The sequence below is a fragment of the Episyrphus balteatus genome, chromosome 1 (genome assembly GCF_945859705.1).
Source record: "Episyrphus balteatus chromosome 1, idEpiBalt1.1, whole genome shotgun sequence".
In the NCBI taxonomy this organism is placed as follows: domain Eukaryota; kingdom Metazoa; phylum Arthropoda; class Insecta; order Diptera; family Syrphidae; genus Episyrphus; species Episyrphus balteatus.
In genome coordinates, this window is record NC_079134.1 from 74,735,839 (window position 1) to 74,752,134 (window position 16,296).

General features: G+C 31.3%; 2 protein-coding genes across 6 annotated transcripts in view; both read left to right on the forward strand.

Moving 5' to 3' along the window:
* The window catches only part of LOC129905198 (nitric oxide synthase), an 822,682-nt gene that overhangs the window by 727,860 nt on the left and 78,526 nt on the right, over positions 1-16,296 (forward strand). The window lies entirely within an intron of this gene.
* LOC129905202 (uncharacterized) lies at positions 8,153-11,451 on the forward strand. Its single transcript, XM_055980629.1, has 2 exons — positions 8,153-9,522; positions 9,621-11,451. Exons 1-2 carry the CDS (start codon positions 9,420-9,422, stop codon positions 11,306-11,308), a joined length of 1,791 nt encoding a protein of 596 aa, XP_055836604.1. The 5' UTR covers positions 8,153-9,419; the 3' UTR covers positions 11,309-11,451.

The window sequence follows — 16,296 nt, forward strand, 5'->3', positions numbered from 1 at the left end:
CGGTCAAAGAGATAAAAACTCTTTGTGATAGACCAAACAATTTTTGTTTTCCTTTATACAAACTTCATCGACAGCTTCTGCAACGATGCAAAATTGGTAGTGATTTTAAGATGATTTTCTTATAGGTAATCAAATCACTAAAATACAAAAACAAATCATTTAGTGCTGCACATGTTAGACTTTATTTTATTTATGTTTATAATATAGGTATCTTTTGATTTTCTGAAAAAAAAATTTCGGGGGGGGTTAAACACCCAAAACCCCCCCCTAAATACGGCTATGCAAGTCAGTGTCTTGAGACATAAGGCTCCAAAGTTCGTTCTAAATGCAAATATCATGAGAACTATAAGAGGTACATATACAGTGAATCAATTTCATATTCGTACCCCTTCAATAAAAAAATTGAATGCGCTCCTAATTCAAAATGACTTCAGACACAAAAATAATAACCATGTGCATTTTAAGTACGTACATGGTTGATATATTTTGTGGAATTTTTATAGTTGATAACAGTCATTTTTCTTAAGAAATGCAAATAAAAGAAAAAACTATAGTAATACTGGGTCAATTTCGTTTTCGTACCCTGTTTTAATCAGTGAAAAAAGTAGGCTTTTATATTTTGTGGCATAACCTTTGGAAGCAATTACGGCTTTCAATCGTCTAGGCATTGACCATTCCAATTTTTCAGTTGGACCGGCGCGGCGGTCATATTTTTTGTCCTAAACGAATGAAGGCGCTCCCAATTTCGGGTTAAATTTTTTGGCTTCCGGAAGGACAATGGTGTCCAAAATCTTCGTTCATCTCTAAAGAACAAGGCGCCCCAATTTCTTTTGAAAGACTAAAGCAATCCTAATATTCCTCCAACCAATTTAATTTTTGCAAAGGCGCCCCTAAATCACTAAATCATAGCTGGTAATGTGGGGATGGAGTGTGTTTCTTTATTTTTTCCGGATATGGAAAAGAATAAACCGACGAGACAAAATAGTTTATGGAGAATATCCAGACTGTAATAATGAATAAAGATACAGAAGGGAGACGGACAGAATCCCGAAATCTAGATAGCCCAAAGTCCAGAAAATCCTTAATTCCGAAAACCCAAAATCCCGAAAACCTAAAACCTTGAAAACCCAAAATCCAGAAAGGCCAAAATCCCGAAAGTAAAACAGAAAAAAATTGTGTTTCTCTGAAATTTTTACTGAAACATAAAATTAAAACTAATTAAAAAACAATTTAAACATATAGATACATTAAAATATCATAAGTTAAATATTAAAACTCATAATTCTTTTGATTTTAGTTCAACGATTTTCCCAACTTAACTCAATCACAACAAAACACTGCTAAAAGCACAATAAGAACATGAAATCATGTAAAAAAGAGATATTAACGGAATCATACACTTATATTGTTTTTTGCGTGTTAACACCTTATTTAAACACTTAGGATTGTTTTCGAAACCGAAATCCCAAAAAAATTTTAGGGATCCCATTCGGGATTTTGGGTTTTCGGGATCGGGCACATCGAACACAGAGGAAATAACTCTGGTTCAAAAAAAATTACAAAAACCGCTTGACAACGAATTCGGAGCGACCCAGAGTGCCCTAGAGCTCACAACGAACAAACCTTATACCTATGAAGGTATGTCGTTTTTGATTGGCCGTCCGGAATCTTTCAGGAGCCCGCTGCAAGTTTTTTATTCTCCTAGTGAAAAAACAAAAAAAAATATTTTATTTGATTTTTCACCAATACAGATATTAAATTTCAGAATTGGGTGGAAGTGATCCAAACTTTTTTATTGGATTTCAGAATGAGTGAATCATTGAGGGATTCCAATCGAAAACGACATTAATGTACCTAGTTGAAAAAGATTTGAAAAATTATTGTTCAAATAAAACCAACTGTCACTGCTCTTTAAATGTGTTTAAGGGGTTATATCTAGTTGTAATGAAAAGGCATTTAGTTATATAAACATAAAGAATACATATCCATATAGCAAATTTAATGTTTTAAAAGAATTCGCTGTGTATTTAAAAAAATATTGGGTTCCGTTATTTTTGTAGTAGATCTCCTAGACGACCTCCAAAAAAAAGGTGTCTGGCGGTGAGCAAGATATCTCTGATCCAAGTCACTTAAAATTAAAAAAAAAACAAAAGATTCATTTTCAGGATAGACGAATGCTGGTAATGAACGAAGGAATAGTCAAAATTTTGATTTTTGACAAAATGGCAGCTTCCCAAAGAAAAAAATCGTTGGTTTTCACTAAAATTTACACTTTAAAGTGGCTTAAATTATTTTCAAAAACCTTTTTCCTTCGTTCATTACCTGACAAAAGTATCTAAGAAAATTGTGTAAATTTTCAAGCCGATTACTCCAGCCGTTTCGGAGAAATTTTGCTCACCGCCAGAAACCTTTTTTTTGGAGGTCGTCTAGGAGATCTACTACAAAAATAACGGAACCCAATATTTTTTTAAATACACAGCGAATTCTTTTAAAACATTAAATTGGCTATATGGATATTAGTCCAGTAATTTTAGGTTTTATCTGCGGAAAAATTCCTACTGGGCTGAATTTTGGTATACAGCTTAATGACGGCTTTGTTATGAAGATGTGAAAAATCGACATTGATATCGTGTCCGCGTTAAGAGTTATAGGGGTCAAAAGGTCACGAAAAGTTTTTCGGAGGTCATCAGAGGTTGCATAAAAATTGATGGTCGTGAAATTATCTACAACATATTTCTAGCACATTTTTCTGCAAGATGAACCGTTTCGCGATTAGAGCGCAGAGAAGGTGACTAGATTAAACTCACATACGAAAAAATACATGTTTTTGGTTTATTTTGCTCGATTTTTGAGGTTTTTATCGAAGTAGCTTAATTTTTTTTAGTTTTATTAACTTATCTTATTACGGAAATACGGATTAACTAAAAAAAAAATAAAAATGTACACATTGGGATAAAAAATATTATGCAAAAGGGGGAACCACGTATTTTGGAAATGTTGTATGTTTCCCTTTTTTGTACAATAAGTGCCTTCATTATTAAGAACAAACTTTTTAAACATGGTTCAATTTTAGTTTTGAGCTTGTTATCAATTTTCCAAACATGAATTCCATAGAAAATGTCGTTTGGAGCTTCTCAAGAGAAAAGTTGCAGAATACCTTATAACAGTACAAAATTAGCTGCTGAAAAAGCTTAATGGTAATTTAAGGTTTATACCAAGCTCAAAACTAAAATTGAACCATGTTTAAAAAGTGTGTTCTTAATAATGAAGGCACTTATTGTACAAAAAAGGGAAACATACAACATTTCCAAAAAACGTGGTTCCCCCTTTTGCATAATATTTTTTATCCCAATGTGTACATTTTTGTTTTTTTTAGTTAATCCGTATTTTCGTAATAAGATAAGTTAATAAAACTAAAAAAAATTAAGCTACTGCGATATAAACCTCAAAAATCGAGCAAAATAAACCAAAAATATGTATTTTTTCGTATGTGAGTGCAATCTAGTCACCTTCTCTGCGCTCTACTCGCGAAACGAATCTTCTTACAGAAAAATGTGCTGGGCATATGTTGTAGATAATTTCACGACCATCAATTTGTATGCAACCTCTGATGACCTCCGATCAATAGGTCGCGAGATATTTGCGAAAAACTTTTCGTGACCTTTTGACCCCTATAACACTTAACGCGGACACGATATCAATGTCGATTTTTCACATCTTCATAACAAAGCCGTCATTAAGCTGAATACCAAAATTCTGCCCAGTAGGAATTTTTCCGCAGATTGGGCTTAAAAATGACTAAAATGACTGGGCTATATGTATTCTTTATGTATTCTTTATGTTTGTATAACTAAATGCCTCTTCACAAAAAAGAAGGTTTTTTTGGCACTTACAACTAGATATAACCCCTTAAATAAAAAAGTTAGAGATAAAGGTAAACTTGTCGACTGAGCCTAAATAACATGACACATGAATATTTAATGTTTCTTAAGTTAAGCTTACCTATGTACTTTAATAAACTGCACATTGTTACATAAATGCATTAACAAGTATATGAGACTTAAGACATAATCAAGTCGTTTTACGACGCATCCACATATGTATATAAAAAAAAATACATTTTCCGTTGTTTTTGTAAATACAAAAAATTCAAGGGACATGATTGGCTTTACAGCTCGAGATCTTATAATCGGATCTTCGAGATAAACGATATAATTAAGGCTAGCTGGGTTAAGCGTGCATTTATTTCCGCTCCTTTTTTTGAAGTTATACTTCTTATGGGACGGCGGGTATGAAAATTTGTTTTTTTTGACAAGAATGTCAAAGGGATTATGACGCGATCGCCATCTCCGAGACAATTGGGCAACAGGAATGTCGTTTCACCCTTAAAATTGTTAGTACTTTAGTATTTAAAAATGCAGTACGCCGCAGTACGGTAAAAAAAACATACAAAACATGGCAAGTTGCATGTTTCATGTCGCAAGTTGCATGTGGCATGTGGCAATTACCATGTGGCATGAATCATGGTGCAAGTGCATGTGGCATATGGCAAGTAGCACGAGGCATGTGGCATTCAGTATGCAAAATGTGGGAAGTTGCATGTGGCAAGTTGCGTGTAGCAAGTTACATGTGGGAAGTTGCATGTGGCAAGTTGCGTGTGTCAAGTTGCATGTGTCAAGTTGCCACAAAAACAAAAACGTAAATACTCATAAATAAAAGAAAAAGAAAACAACATAGACTAAAACTAAACTTGTATTGATATTAAGGCCATCAATCGTAGATATAAAATTAATTTTTTTTTCTCAAAAATTTTGCCCCGGAAATTGGTATGAAGATTCTTAATTTCCAATTATAAATTTTTCATGCATAACTATATTCAGGGAAGTCAGATTGTCTTGGGTTAAGGTACGGAGATAGCATCAAAAAATTTCCTATGAATACCATAAGCTCAGATTGTTAAGAAAATACGCTCTTTAATTATTTTAATAATAATATAAAACAAAAATAATAAAAATATCAAATGAAATTCATTTTAATATACTGAGTGAGAAGTATAACTTCAGTCGCATGTACATGTGTACACACACTCTTTTTTTTTATTAATTCATCTTTTTTACAAATTTCTAGTGCCACGGCGGATACTTTTTTTAAAGGTGTCATTAGAAAGCTAATGAAATTAATGAAAAAAATTCAGGCGTCTTATACTAATTTTTTTCTGAGGGGTTGCGTTTTGAAATATGAATTTTTGAAAAACACCTTTTTTTTGAGATAGTTTTGAGTACTTTTTTATTTTTATGTGTTGGTTATGCGCAGCGCACGCATGCAGGAGCTCTAAAATAATTTTTGACCAAGTTATGGGGAACTGTTTTAACGGTTTTTTTATTTAGATACCTATAATCTTTTTATTTTAATAGATAGATAAATGTAATTTTAACCATAGTTAGATAATAACTAGGACTATATTTGTATTAATTTTATGTTCACAATCCAGAGATAACAGATTTTTAACATGTTATATCTTTTGATCTAAAGAAATAAAAAGATAACAATCTAAATTTTTGAAAGTTGCTTCATAGGGATATTGCTTGGACAATAGAGTGGAGCGTTTTTGGACTTTTCTTTCAGATCACTGCGTGCAACTCATGGTTTATGCGTTGTGGACTTCTGAACATATTCTCATACTTTTTTTTTATTTGACAATGGAAAAATAAAAATCGGGAAGCCTCTGAAGATTGCTCGTTTTTCACGAAAATCGATATTTTATGAGGCGTTAGAACCCATCTCAATTGACTCAATCTTTTTCATTTCACTAGCAACTGCTCATAACTTATGCTGAGTGGTCTCTAGAACCAGATCTGATCTAATATTTTGAGTCGTCAATGGAAAAACCGAAACCGGGAAGGCTCCGAAAAATGCACATTTTATGCAAGAATTATGGAAACACCTAAATGTCAAATATCTAAGGCTTGAAATAAGATATTGACATAAATTAAATGCAGTTACAAAGGTTAGTATTTTATATACAAATTTAATTATTAACGAAGTTTTTAAGTGTAGTATTAGAATTTAAATTTCTATTGAAATGGGTCAGAGGATGTCAAAGTAGCATTTTCTTAAATTCCCCATAAACGACGTCATTATTACAGAAAAGTTCTCAGTTTGAGTGCTCCATAGCTTTTAAGGTTCAAAAAAGTTCTAGCAAATATAGCAAATACAAACAATTTGTAAGAGAAATGTGTCCTGGGCAGGATTTTATACAATTTAAAAAATCTGAAATTTTGCGAAAATGTGCATTTTTCGGAGCCTTCCCGGTTTCGGTTTTTCCATTGACGACTCAAAATAGGAGATCAGATCTGGTTCTAGAGACCACTCAGCGTAAGTTATGAGCAGTTGGTAGTGAAATGAAAAAGATTGAGTCAATTGAGATGGGTTCTAACGCCTCATAAAATATCGATTTTCGTGAAAACGAGCAATCTTCAGAGGCTTCCCGATTTTTATTTTTCCATTGTCAAATAAAAAAAAAGTATGAGAATATGTTCAGAAGTCCACAACGCATAAACCATGAGTTGCACGCAGTGATCTGAAAGAAAAGTCCAAAAACGCTCCACTCTATTGGACAAACAACATGATATAACACCTGCTTATAATTGCCACAGACACTGAGAATCATGAACACACATTCAGATTTAGCAAAATCATCAGACCTTTGGTTATTTCCCTTATCCATAAAACCTTCAATTTCATCTTTGAATTTATTGTAGGTACGATTTTTTGGTAAACTCATTTCGTGAAAAATTACAATGACTTCTCCATCTTTTGCTGATAGTTTTGATGTTACGTTCCTTATTTCGTTCCAAACATAAATATGAGCCCCAGGAGAAAGCATTTATGTTTATCAATCTATGAAAGGAAGATGGATATGGCAAGTGCAAACCAAGTTCATACAAGAAAGTTGTAGCCACAGGAAATCCACTTTTCCTCATTGGAATATTCTCTTGAATGAGATAAAATCAGCTTAGCAAAAGTCTTGGTATTTTGATTTAAGAATTATTTGCATGCCTGTTTGTATTTTCATTTTCAAGACACTATTTGCTTTCTTTAGCTTTTCCATGTTCTTTATATAAAAAGACTGCCTTTTTAAATGAGCTTCGCAGTTTGAACAGGTGACGCATGATTCAATTCTTCAGCATTAATTTCACTACAGTTTACACCAGCTTCATTTTGCTTTTCGTAAGTTATTCTAGCGTTGCTGGGATTAAAACAGAGGGAACAGATTCACTATGTGAACAAGACATATCTTCAGATCGCTCCAAGTACAGCGAGGTATATGCATTCCTTCTTAAATAGGGACATTTATGGCTTTTTGTATGTTCTTGTGACTCTCCTACTAACGCTAGCCATTGCGTATACTTTATAGGAAGTATCTTTTTTTGGGAAATCAATCATCTGGGCATTCAGTTTTTCTCGCTCCACAGAATAATTGCGCACTTTGTTCTATTCCAAGATTCCATTTTTTTATATATTTAAAAAAAAATGATAGGTATATGTTATGAAAAAAAAAATGACTTAAGGTAGTAAATAACAAAGAAAATAAATAAATTAATTAAATTAAGTAAAAAAGGGCTAAGGTAAAATAAATAAAGATATGTATTTAGTATTGAAAAATCTTTTAACTATTAGAAGAACTAATAAAGAGCTAGTGGTACATTTGACTAAGCACTAAGGTAACTCTTGTAAGGCTAAAATTTCTTACAGTGGTAGTTTTTAGCATGCTTAGTAAAATAAAATGCACGACTGGGTCGCACGAACTTGCTCTTAGAGTTAAAGTTGCTTAAATTTTTAAGACTTTTTATATAGAAATTTGGAAAAAAAAATAAAATTCGTTTAAAAAAAAAAATAAAATAAAATCTGAAATTAAGTTGCCCTCCAAAACAAGTATGCAGTTTTGATTGATATATTAAGATGCATTTTTAGAAAAAAAAATTTAAAAATCGTTAGAGCCGTTTTTTAAAAAACTAATTTTTTATAAATAATTTTTTGGAAAAAAAGTTTTAAAATAAAATTGGTATGCCATTCTTTAGAAATCACTAATCAACATCTAAAAACAAAATTTCAAAAAAATTCAATGTCCCGTTTTCAAAATTTTTTTAAAAATCCAAAAATTATTGTTTTCGAAATCTTATTTTTGGCTTATATTTAAATTATATAAATGCTTCTTCACAAAAAGTTTGGTTGAAATCGAATAAGCAGCTTCGGAGATAATCGGATTTGAAAAAAACGGTTCTATGGCAGGTACCGTTAATAATGATTTGCAAAAAAAAATTTTTTCATTAGAAGATAGACCTTAGCTCAAAACTAACATTTGAATTTTTTAAACAAAATCGTTAGAGCAGTTTTTGAGATATTTCAATTTTACTTAAATCGGTATATGACAAGTACCGTTATTTTTGTCCAAAAAAATTAATTCCAAAAACCCCTCTGGAGAGTCGCCAAACAACGCTACATACCAAGTTTGGCATTAATCGGTCCATCCGTTTAGGCTGTAGCTCCTTATACAGACAGACAGACAGACAGACAGACTGACAGACAGACAGACAGACAGACGGACTTCCGGGACCCACTTTTTTGGCATTGTCTACCATCGTAATGTCATGGAAAAATGTTATCTCAACTTTTTTTTTTTGTACGAATGCATAACTTGATATATCTGTGGTAATAAGTTAAAAGAGCTTATGTCGACATAAGTGAAAATCGATTTTATTTGCTTAATATGTTCACTTTTTTTTCAGCTTTGTTTTAGTCTGGGTCTCATTTCTCTACGCAAAATATAAACCGTTAAATTTAAAAAAATCATAGTAGCTTAAGTCTTTTTGAACAAAAACTGCATTTGCATAATAGCTTATGTATGTGTTGAAATAAAATCGTTCAAATCTTAAAAAGAATACATTTTTTTAAATCAGCTTAAGTCATGGCATAAGCTGTTATGAAAATTTGAATTCAAATATATTCATCGCTTAGGTCAACATAAGCTATTTTAAACTTGTGGTCGAGTGAACCATTTGTGTTCTTATGTCGACTTAAGCCATTTTAAAAAATTGAATTTTGAACCAAACCCAATTTTGCAAAACAGCTTAAGTAACATAAGCTGTTTTGTTCCTTGAAATGTCTGCAAAATTGTATGCTTAAGTCAAAGTAAGCTATTTTTTCAAATGTAACGGTCGTCCCGAACGCGACTTAAGTGAATTTTCAATTTAAATCATTTGTGAAGTTTTCTTCGAGCAGGTAAGTTCTTTTAGAGAAAAATATTATTTTTCAAGAAACAAATATGTTTTGCTATTATTTCGGTTGATTTCTAATTCATAATCAATTCAAACCGTTTTTTAGAAATAAAAATATCCTACACAAAAAGCTTTACAAAGATGAACAGATCAAGCAAAATCCTTGCCTTGGCACTTAACAAAATTGGTAAAAACACAGAAAGCGAGCAAAATAAAACCCACAACAGTTACTGCAGCGAAAAAAGTAAGTTTTCTTTGTGAAAAGTTAAAAATCATAATTAAAATCACAAAACTACGTGCGTTTTATATAAAGCTTTAATATGTATTTTCCTTTTTTTACAGCGCCAGCGCGAGCGGTTACGTCTATAAAAAAAAAGAAACTTGAAGATACCGACGTTTTTGAGAGCCCAGTTTTAAATGAATCTGGTTCATCATACAACTATGGAGTGGAATCAAATATTGAGGATCTTCAACTTTTTGACGTCGATGATGATGACGACAGCATAAAAGATCCAGACTTTGCTCCAAGTTCTCCAAGCAGCATTGACGGCAGTAATTACAGCGAAGATACTAGACAAGCCGCACTTATTTTGGAAAGAAATTTATGTGATAATCAGGAAAATTTGGTGAGTACTAGTGTTTGTGAAGAGATTATTGTACCTGAAGAAATTGTTAGAAAGAAGATAATATCACCAGGAACAACGACTCAACCAGACCAGCGTGGATGTGGAGCTTCAAACACAACAAACCCACAAATAGAAAACGAGATCCGGGAACATATAAAATCTTTCCCAGCTTATGAATCTCACTACACGCGAAGAGACAGTTCGTGCAAATATTTTCATAGTGATTTGACGCTTTCAAAAATGTATAGATTGTACTGTGAAAAACATCAATCAGTAGCTTCAATCTCGACATATTCAAAAATATTCAAAACAATGAATATAAAATTTAAAAAGCCCAAGCTTGACACCTGCCACAGATGTGAAATTTTAAAAACGAAATTAGAAATTGGAGCAGAGGATGAAGAAGCCAAAAGTCAATTGCTAAAAGAGCAGGAGGAGCATCATAAACTTGCAGACTTAGCATATAAAAGCAAGAGTAAGGACAAGGATACTGGTAGGAATGACAATTCAATCAAGGTTTACACATTTGATCTACAACAGTGTCTTCCTACTCCGTTCCTTCGGACAAATATCTCGTTCTATAAAAGACAACTGTGGACATACAATTTAACACTCCATGACTGTGTAACAAACCAAGCATATTGTTATATGTGGGACGAATCTGTTGCAAACCGTGGAGGTAATGAAATAGCCTCATGTGTGTTCCAGCACCTGAAAAAAATCCCAAGTACTGTTAATAACTTGATCTTCTATAGTGACTGCTGTGCGGGTCAAAACAAAAATGGATACGTTGCAACAATGTTTCAAATATTTAGCACGAACTCAAGCATTTCCGTAATTGACCACAAGTTTTTGGTGCCTGGCCATACCCATATGGAATGTGATGTTGACCACGCTGCCATTGAGAGGAAAAAAAAGGTATCATCCGTTAACATCCATCATCCAAGGGATTGGTTTCAATTAGTTAGATCCATCGGAAAGAAACCATTCATTGTCCATGAAATGACACGCATAGACTTCCTTGACTTTGCGAAAATGTCAAAGGAAAAATTCACTTGGCGCAAGACATCCGAAGCCAAGACAAAATTTGTTTGGCGAGATATTAAATGGTTGCGTTTTACAACTGATTTTGGATTAATACAATATAAAACAAGCCTCGATGAAAACGAAGAATTTCAACATCTAAATATTAAAAAACGTGGAGTCAATGTCGTTTTCCTTGATGAAATTCCAGTCTGTTACTCTGGGCCTAATTTAATCAGCAAGGAAAAGAAAAAAGACTTGATAGAACTACTGCCTGTAATTGAAAAATCATACCACGACTTCTATTTAAATCTTAAATCCGACGACATTAAAGATAATCACCCTGATTTGACTGATGATGAAAGTGAAGAAGAAAATTAAATTTGAAAACATCTTTTTTATTTATGCTTTTATTTTTCACTAAATTTTATAACCAGTATCGTTCAATTCTGAAAAAAATTAAAGTTGTAAAAGTCTAAAAATGAATTTCCTAATACACACAATACAATAATAATAATAAAATTTATGTTTTTTCTATACCTACTAAAATTCTTTAATAATAAATAAAAAAAATCGTTACTTCTAGTTTATTGCCTTATTTATTTATTCATTTACAGGTTCACAAATTTAAGCTTATGTTGTGACTTTTATCCTTTTTAATTATTTTAAAAAAGCTTAAGTAGAAATAAGAAAGAACAATATAATAATATCATTTTTTTAAAACATCTTATGTCACATAAGCTGTATTATAAATCATAATGCATTTTTTTGAAAAAGCTTAAGTTTACAAAAACATTTTTTATAAGGTTTGTATAGGTTTTCAAAAAAAAATAAACACATGCAAATTCAGGGTATAACAAGCCTGTACCCTGAAAAAAAAATTGTTAGTCTAGCGGCAACAGTTTCAAAGTAATCAAGAAAAAAGTAAAAAAAATCTAGTCCAAAAATTTCATTTACTGAAAAATGATAAAAATTGACTTAAGCTCTTTTAACTTATTGGCACAGATATAGTACCTACATCCTACATATATCGCAAGTAAAAATCTTGGTCTGGCAGGCCTCAGCGGTGCACATCATACATATATATGACCTTGAAAGTGTAACTTTCAACTTTTTATTCCCAAAATTTGAAATCGATTATTTCAAAAAATATTGATTTAAATAACTTGATTCAAAAATTAAAATAAAGTGTAATATTCTGCCTTTTGAAAAATGTATCATTCATAACTGTAAGTGTTGCCGTCGTTTTTAAATAATTTTTTTTTTTGAGTTATTTTTTTTAGAAAATTGCCCCTCCCTCCTAAACGGGGGGAGATAGACCCCTCCTATAGTAAAAATGCTTGTATTTAACTCCTCTACAAGAATCCTTTACTAATTTTTCCAGCCTTAGAAAACCATATTTGGTTCAGATTTTTAATTTTTTATTTAGATTTTTTGGGGATAGTACGAAAACTAAGGCAGGTCCATACCGGACATCTAACATTCACACACAAAAAACGCGACATTATCACCCCTTTCTTTCTTTTTACACACCAAAATCAGAAAAAAGAACAAGATACAATCATAACCTACACCAACTCTCATACATTATAAAATAAAATGCACGACTGGGGTCGCACGAACTTGCTCTTAGAGTTAAAGTTGCTTAAATTTTTAGGACTTTTTATATAGAAATTTGGAAAAAAAAATAAAATTCGTTTTAAAAAAAAAAATAAAATAAAATCTGAAATTAGATTGCAGTTTTGATTGATATATTAACATGCATTTTTAGAAAAAAAATTTTCAAAATCGTTAGAGCCGTTTTTTTAAAAACTAATTTTTTATAAATAATTTTTTGGAAAAAAAGTTTAAAAATAAAATTGGTATGCCATTTTGTAGAAATCACTAATCAACATCTAAAAACAAAATTTCAAAAAAATTCAATGTCCCGTTTTCGAAAATTTGATTTTTCAAAAAAAAAATTTCAAAATTTTTTTAAAAATCCAAAAATTATTTTTTTCAAAATTTTATTTTTGGCTTATATTTAAATTATATAAATGCTTCTTCACAAAAAGTTTCGTTGAAATCGAATAAGCAGTATTGGAGATAATCGGATTTGAAAAAAACGGTTCTATGGCAGGTACCGTTAATAATGATTTTCAAAAAAAAAAATTTTCATTTGAAGATAGACCTTAACTTTAAACGAACACTTGAATTTTTTAAACAAAATCGTTGGAGCCGTTTTTGAGATATTTCAATTTTACTAAAATCGGTATATGACAAGTACCGTTATTTTTGGTCCAAAAAAATTAATTCCAAAAACCCCTCTGGAGAGTCGCCAAATAACGCTGCATACCACGTTTGACATCAATCGGTCCATCCGTTTAGGCTGTAGCTCCTTATACAGACAGACAGACAGACTGACAGACTGACAGACTGACAGACTGACAGACTGACAGACTGACAGACTGACAGACTGACAGACTGACAGACTGACAGACTGACAGACTGACAGACTGACAGACTGACAGACTGACAGCCAGACAGACAGACGGACTTCCGGGACCCACTTTTTTGGCATTGTCTAAAAAAAAAGTTGGTATGCCATTTTGAAGAAATAATTAATTTACACATAAAAACTAAATTTCAAAATTTTTCATTGATCCGTTTTCAAAAAATTGATTCTTCAAAAAAAAATTTGGAAATATTTTTTAAAAATCAAAAATGTGTTTTTTGAAAATTTTCTAAAATTTTAATATTATCTTTACTCACACACTTTTGTATAAAAAATTTCATTTAAATCGGGTTAATGTTGTACGAGATATTCAGAAACGAAAAAAACCGTTCTATGACAGGTACCGTTAATAACGGTACAAAAAATATTTTTTTTTATTTAAAAAGTTGGCTCTTATGTGTAGTACTACACACAAAAATTTTAATCAAAATCGTTAGAGCCGTTTTTGAAAAAAATTAACTTTTCTATTTCCGTTATATGGCAAGTACCGTTAGTTTTGGTCCTAAAAAAAAAATTTCAATTTCCCCTCTAGGGAATCACCAAAAACTGCTAACTACCAAGTTTGAAGAAAATCACTTCACTCGTTTAGGCTGCAGCTCCAGATAGAGACAGACACACAGACAGACAGACAGACAGACAGACAGAATTGCCGGACCCACTTTTTTGGCATTCTCCATCATTGTAATGTCGTGTAAAATTGTTATCTCGAGTTCCATTTTTTTTTACGAATCCTAAACTTGCCCTATAGTACCTATATCGCAAGTAAAATAAAATGCACGACTGGGTCGCACGAACTTGCTCTTAAATTTTTAAGACTTTTTATATAGAAATTTGGAAAATAAAATGCACGACTGGGTCGCACGAACTTGCTCTTAGAGTTAAAGTTGCTTAAATTTTTAAGACTTTTTATATAGAAATTTGAAAAAAAAAATAAAATTCGTTTAAAAAAAAAAATAAAATAAAGTCTGAAATTAAGTTGCCCTCCAAAACAAGTATGCAGTTTTGATTGATATATTAAGATGCATTTTTAGAAAAAAAATTTTAAAAATCGTTAGAGCCGTTTTTTAAAAAACTAATTTTTTATAAATAATTTTTTGGAAAAAAAGTTTTAAAATAAAATTGGTATGCCATTCTTTAGAAATCACTAATCAACATCTAAAAACAAAATTTCAAAAAAATTCGATGTCCCGTTTTCGAAAATTTGATTTTTAAAAAAAAAATTTTCAAAATTTTTTTAAAAATCCAAAAATTATTTTTTTCAAAATCTTATTTTTGGCTTATATTTAAATTATATAAATGCTTCTTCACAAAAAGTTTGGTTGAAATCGAATAAGCAGTTTCGGAGATAATCGGATTTGAAAAAAACGGTTCTATAGCAGGTACCGTTAATAATGATTTTCAAAAAAAAATTTTTTCATTAGAAGATAGACCTTAGCTCAAAACTATTATTTGAATTTTTTAAACAAAATCGTTAGAGCCGTTTTTGAGATATTTCAATTTTACTTAAATCGGTATATGACAAGTACCGTTATTTTTGGTCCAAAAAAATTAATTCCAAAAACCCCTCTGGAGAGTCGCCAAATAACGCTACATACCAAGTTTGGCATTAATCGGTCCATCCGTTAAGGCTGTAGCTCCTTATACAGACAGACAGACAGACAGACTGACAGACAGACAGACAGACAGACAGACGGACTTCCGGGACCCACTTTTTTGGCATTGTCTACCATCGTAATGTCATGGAAAAATGTTATCTCAACTTTTTTTTTTTGTACGAATGCATAACTTGATATATAGTACCTATATCGCAAGTAAAAAAATAAAATTCGTTTAAAAAAAAAATAAAATAAAATCTGAAATTAAGTTGCCCTCCAAAACAAGTATGCAGTTTTGATTGATATATTAAGATGCATTTTTAGAAAAAAAATTTTAAAAATCGTTAGAGCCGTTTTTTAAAAAACTAATTTTTTATAAATAATTTTTTGGAAAAAAAGTTTTAAAATAAAATTGGTATGCCATTCTTTAGAAATCACTAATCAACATCTAAAAACAAAATTTCAAAAAAATTCAATGTCCCGTTTTCGAAAATTTGATTTTTCAAAAAAAAATTTTCAAATTTTTTTTAAAAATCCAAAAATTATTGTTTTCGAAATCTTATTTTTGGCTTATATTTAAATTATATAAATTCTTCTTCACAAAAAGTTTGGTTGAAATCGAATAAGCAGTTTCGGAGATAATCGGATTTGAAAAAAACGGTTCTATGGCAGGTACCGTTAATAATGATTTTCAAAAAAAAATTTTTTCATTAGAAGATAGACCTTAGCTCAAAACTAACATTTGAATTTTTTAAACAAAATCGTTAGAGCAGTTTTTGAGATATTTCAATTTTACTTAAATCGGTATATGACAAGTACCGTTATTTTTGGTCCAAAAAAATTAATTCCAAAAACCCCTCTGGAGAGTCGCCAAATAACGCTACATACCAAGTTTGGCATTAATCGGTCCATCCGTTTAGGCTGTAGCTCCTTATACAGACAGACAGACAGACTGACAGACAGACAGACAGACGGACTTCCGGGACCCACTTTTTTGTCATTGTCTACCATCGTAATGTCATGGAAAAATGTTATCTCAACTTTTTTTTTTGTACGAATGCATAACTTGATATATAGTACCTATATCGCAAGTAAAAAGAGAAGAAGAATAAGTTTCATGAGTGAGAAAAAAATGTCCAATTGAAAAAGAGCTTTTTCAGCTTTATTTTTGAAAGCTCCTTGTCTGGTAAGGCTTGTCTGGTAAGGAAAAAAAAATGATTCATATTTTTCTGAGCAGACAAGATATCTGTATGATTATATTATCTGTGCTGTTATTGCTG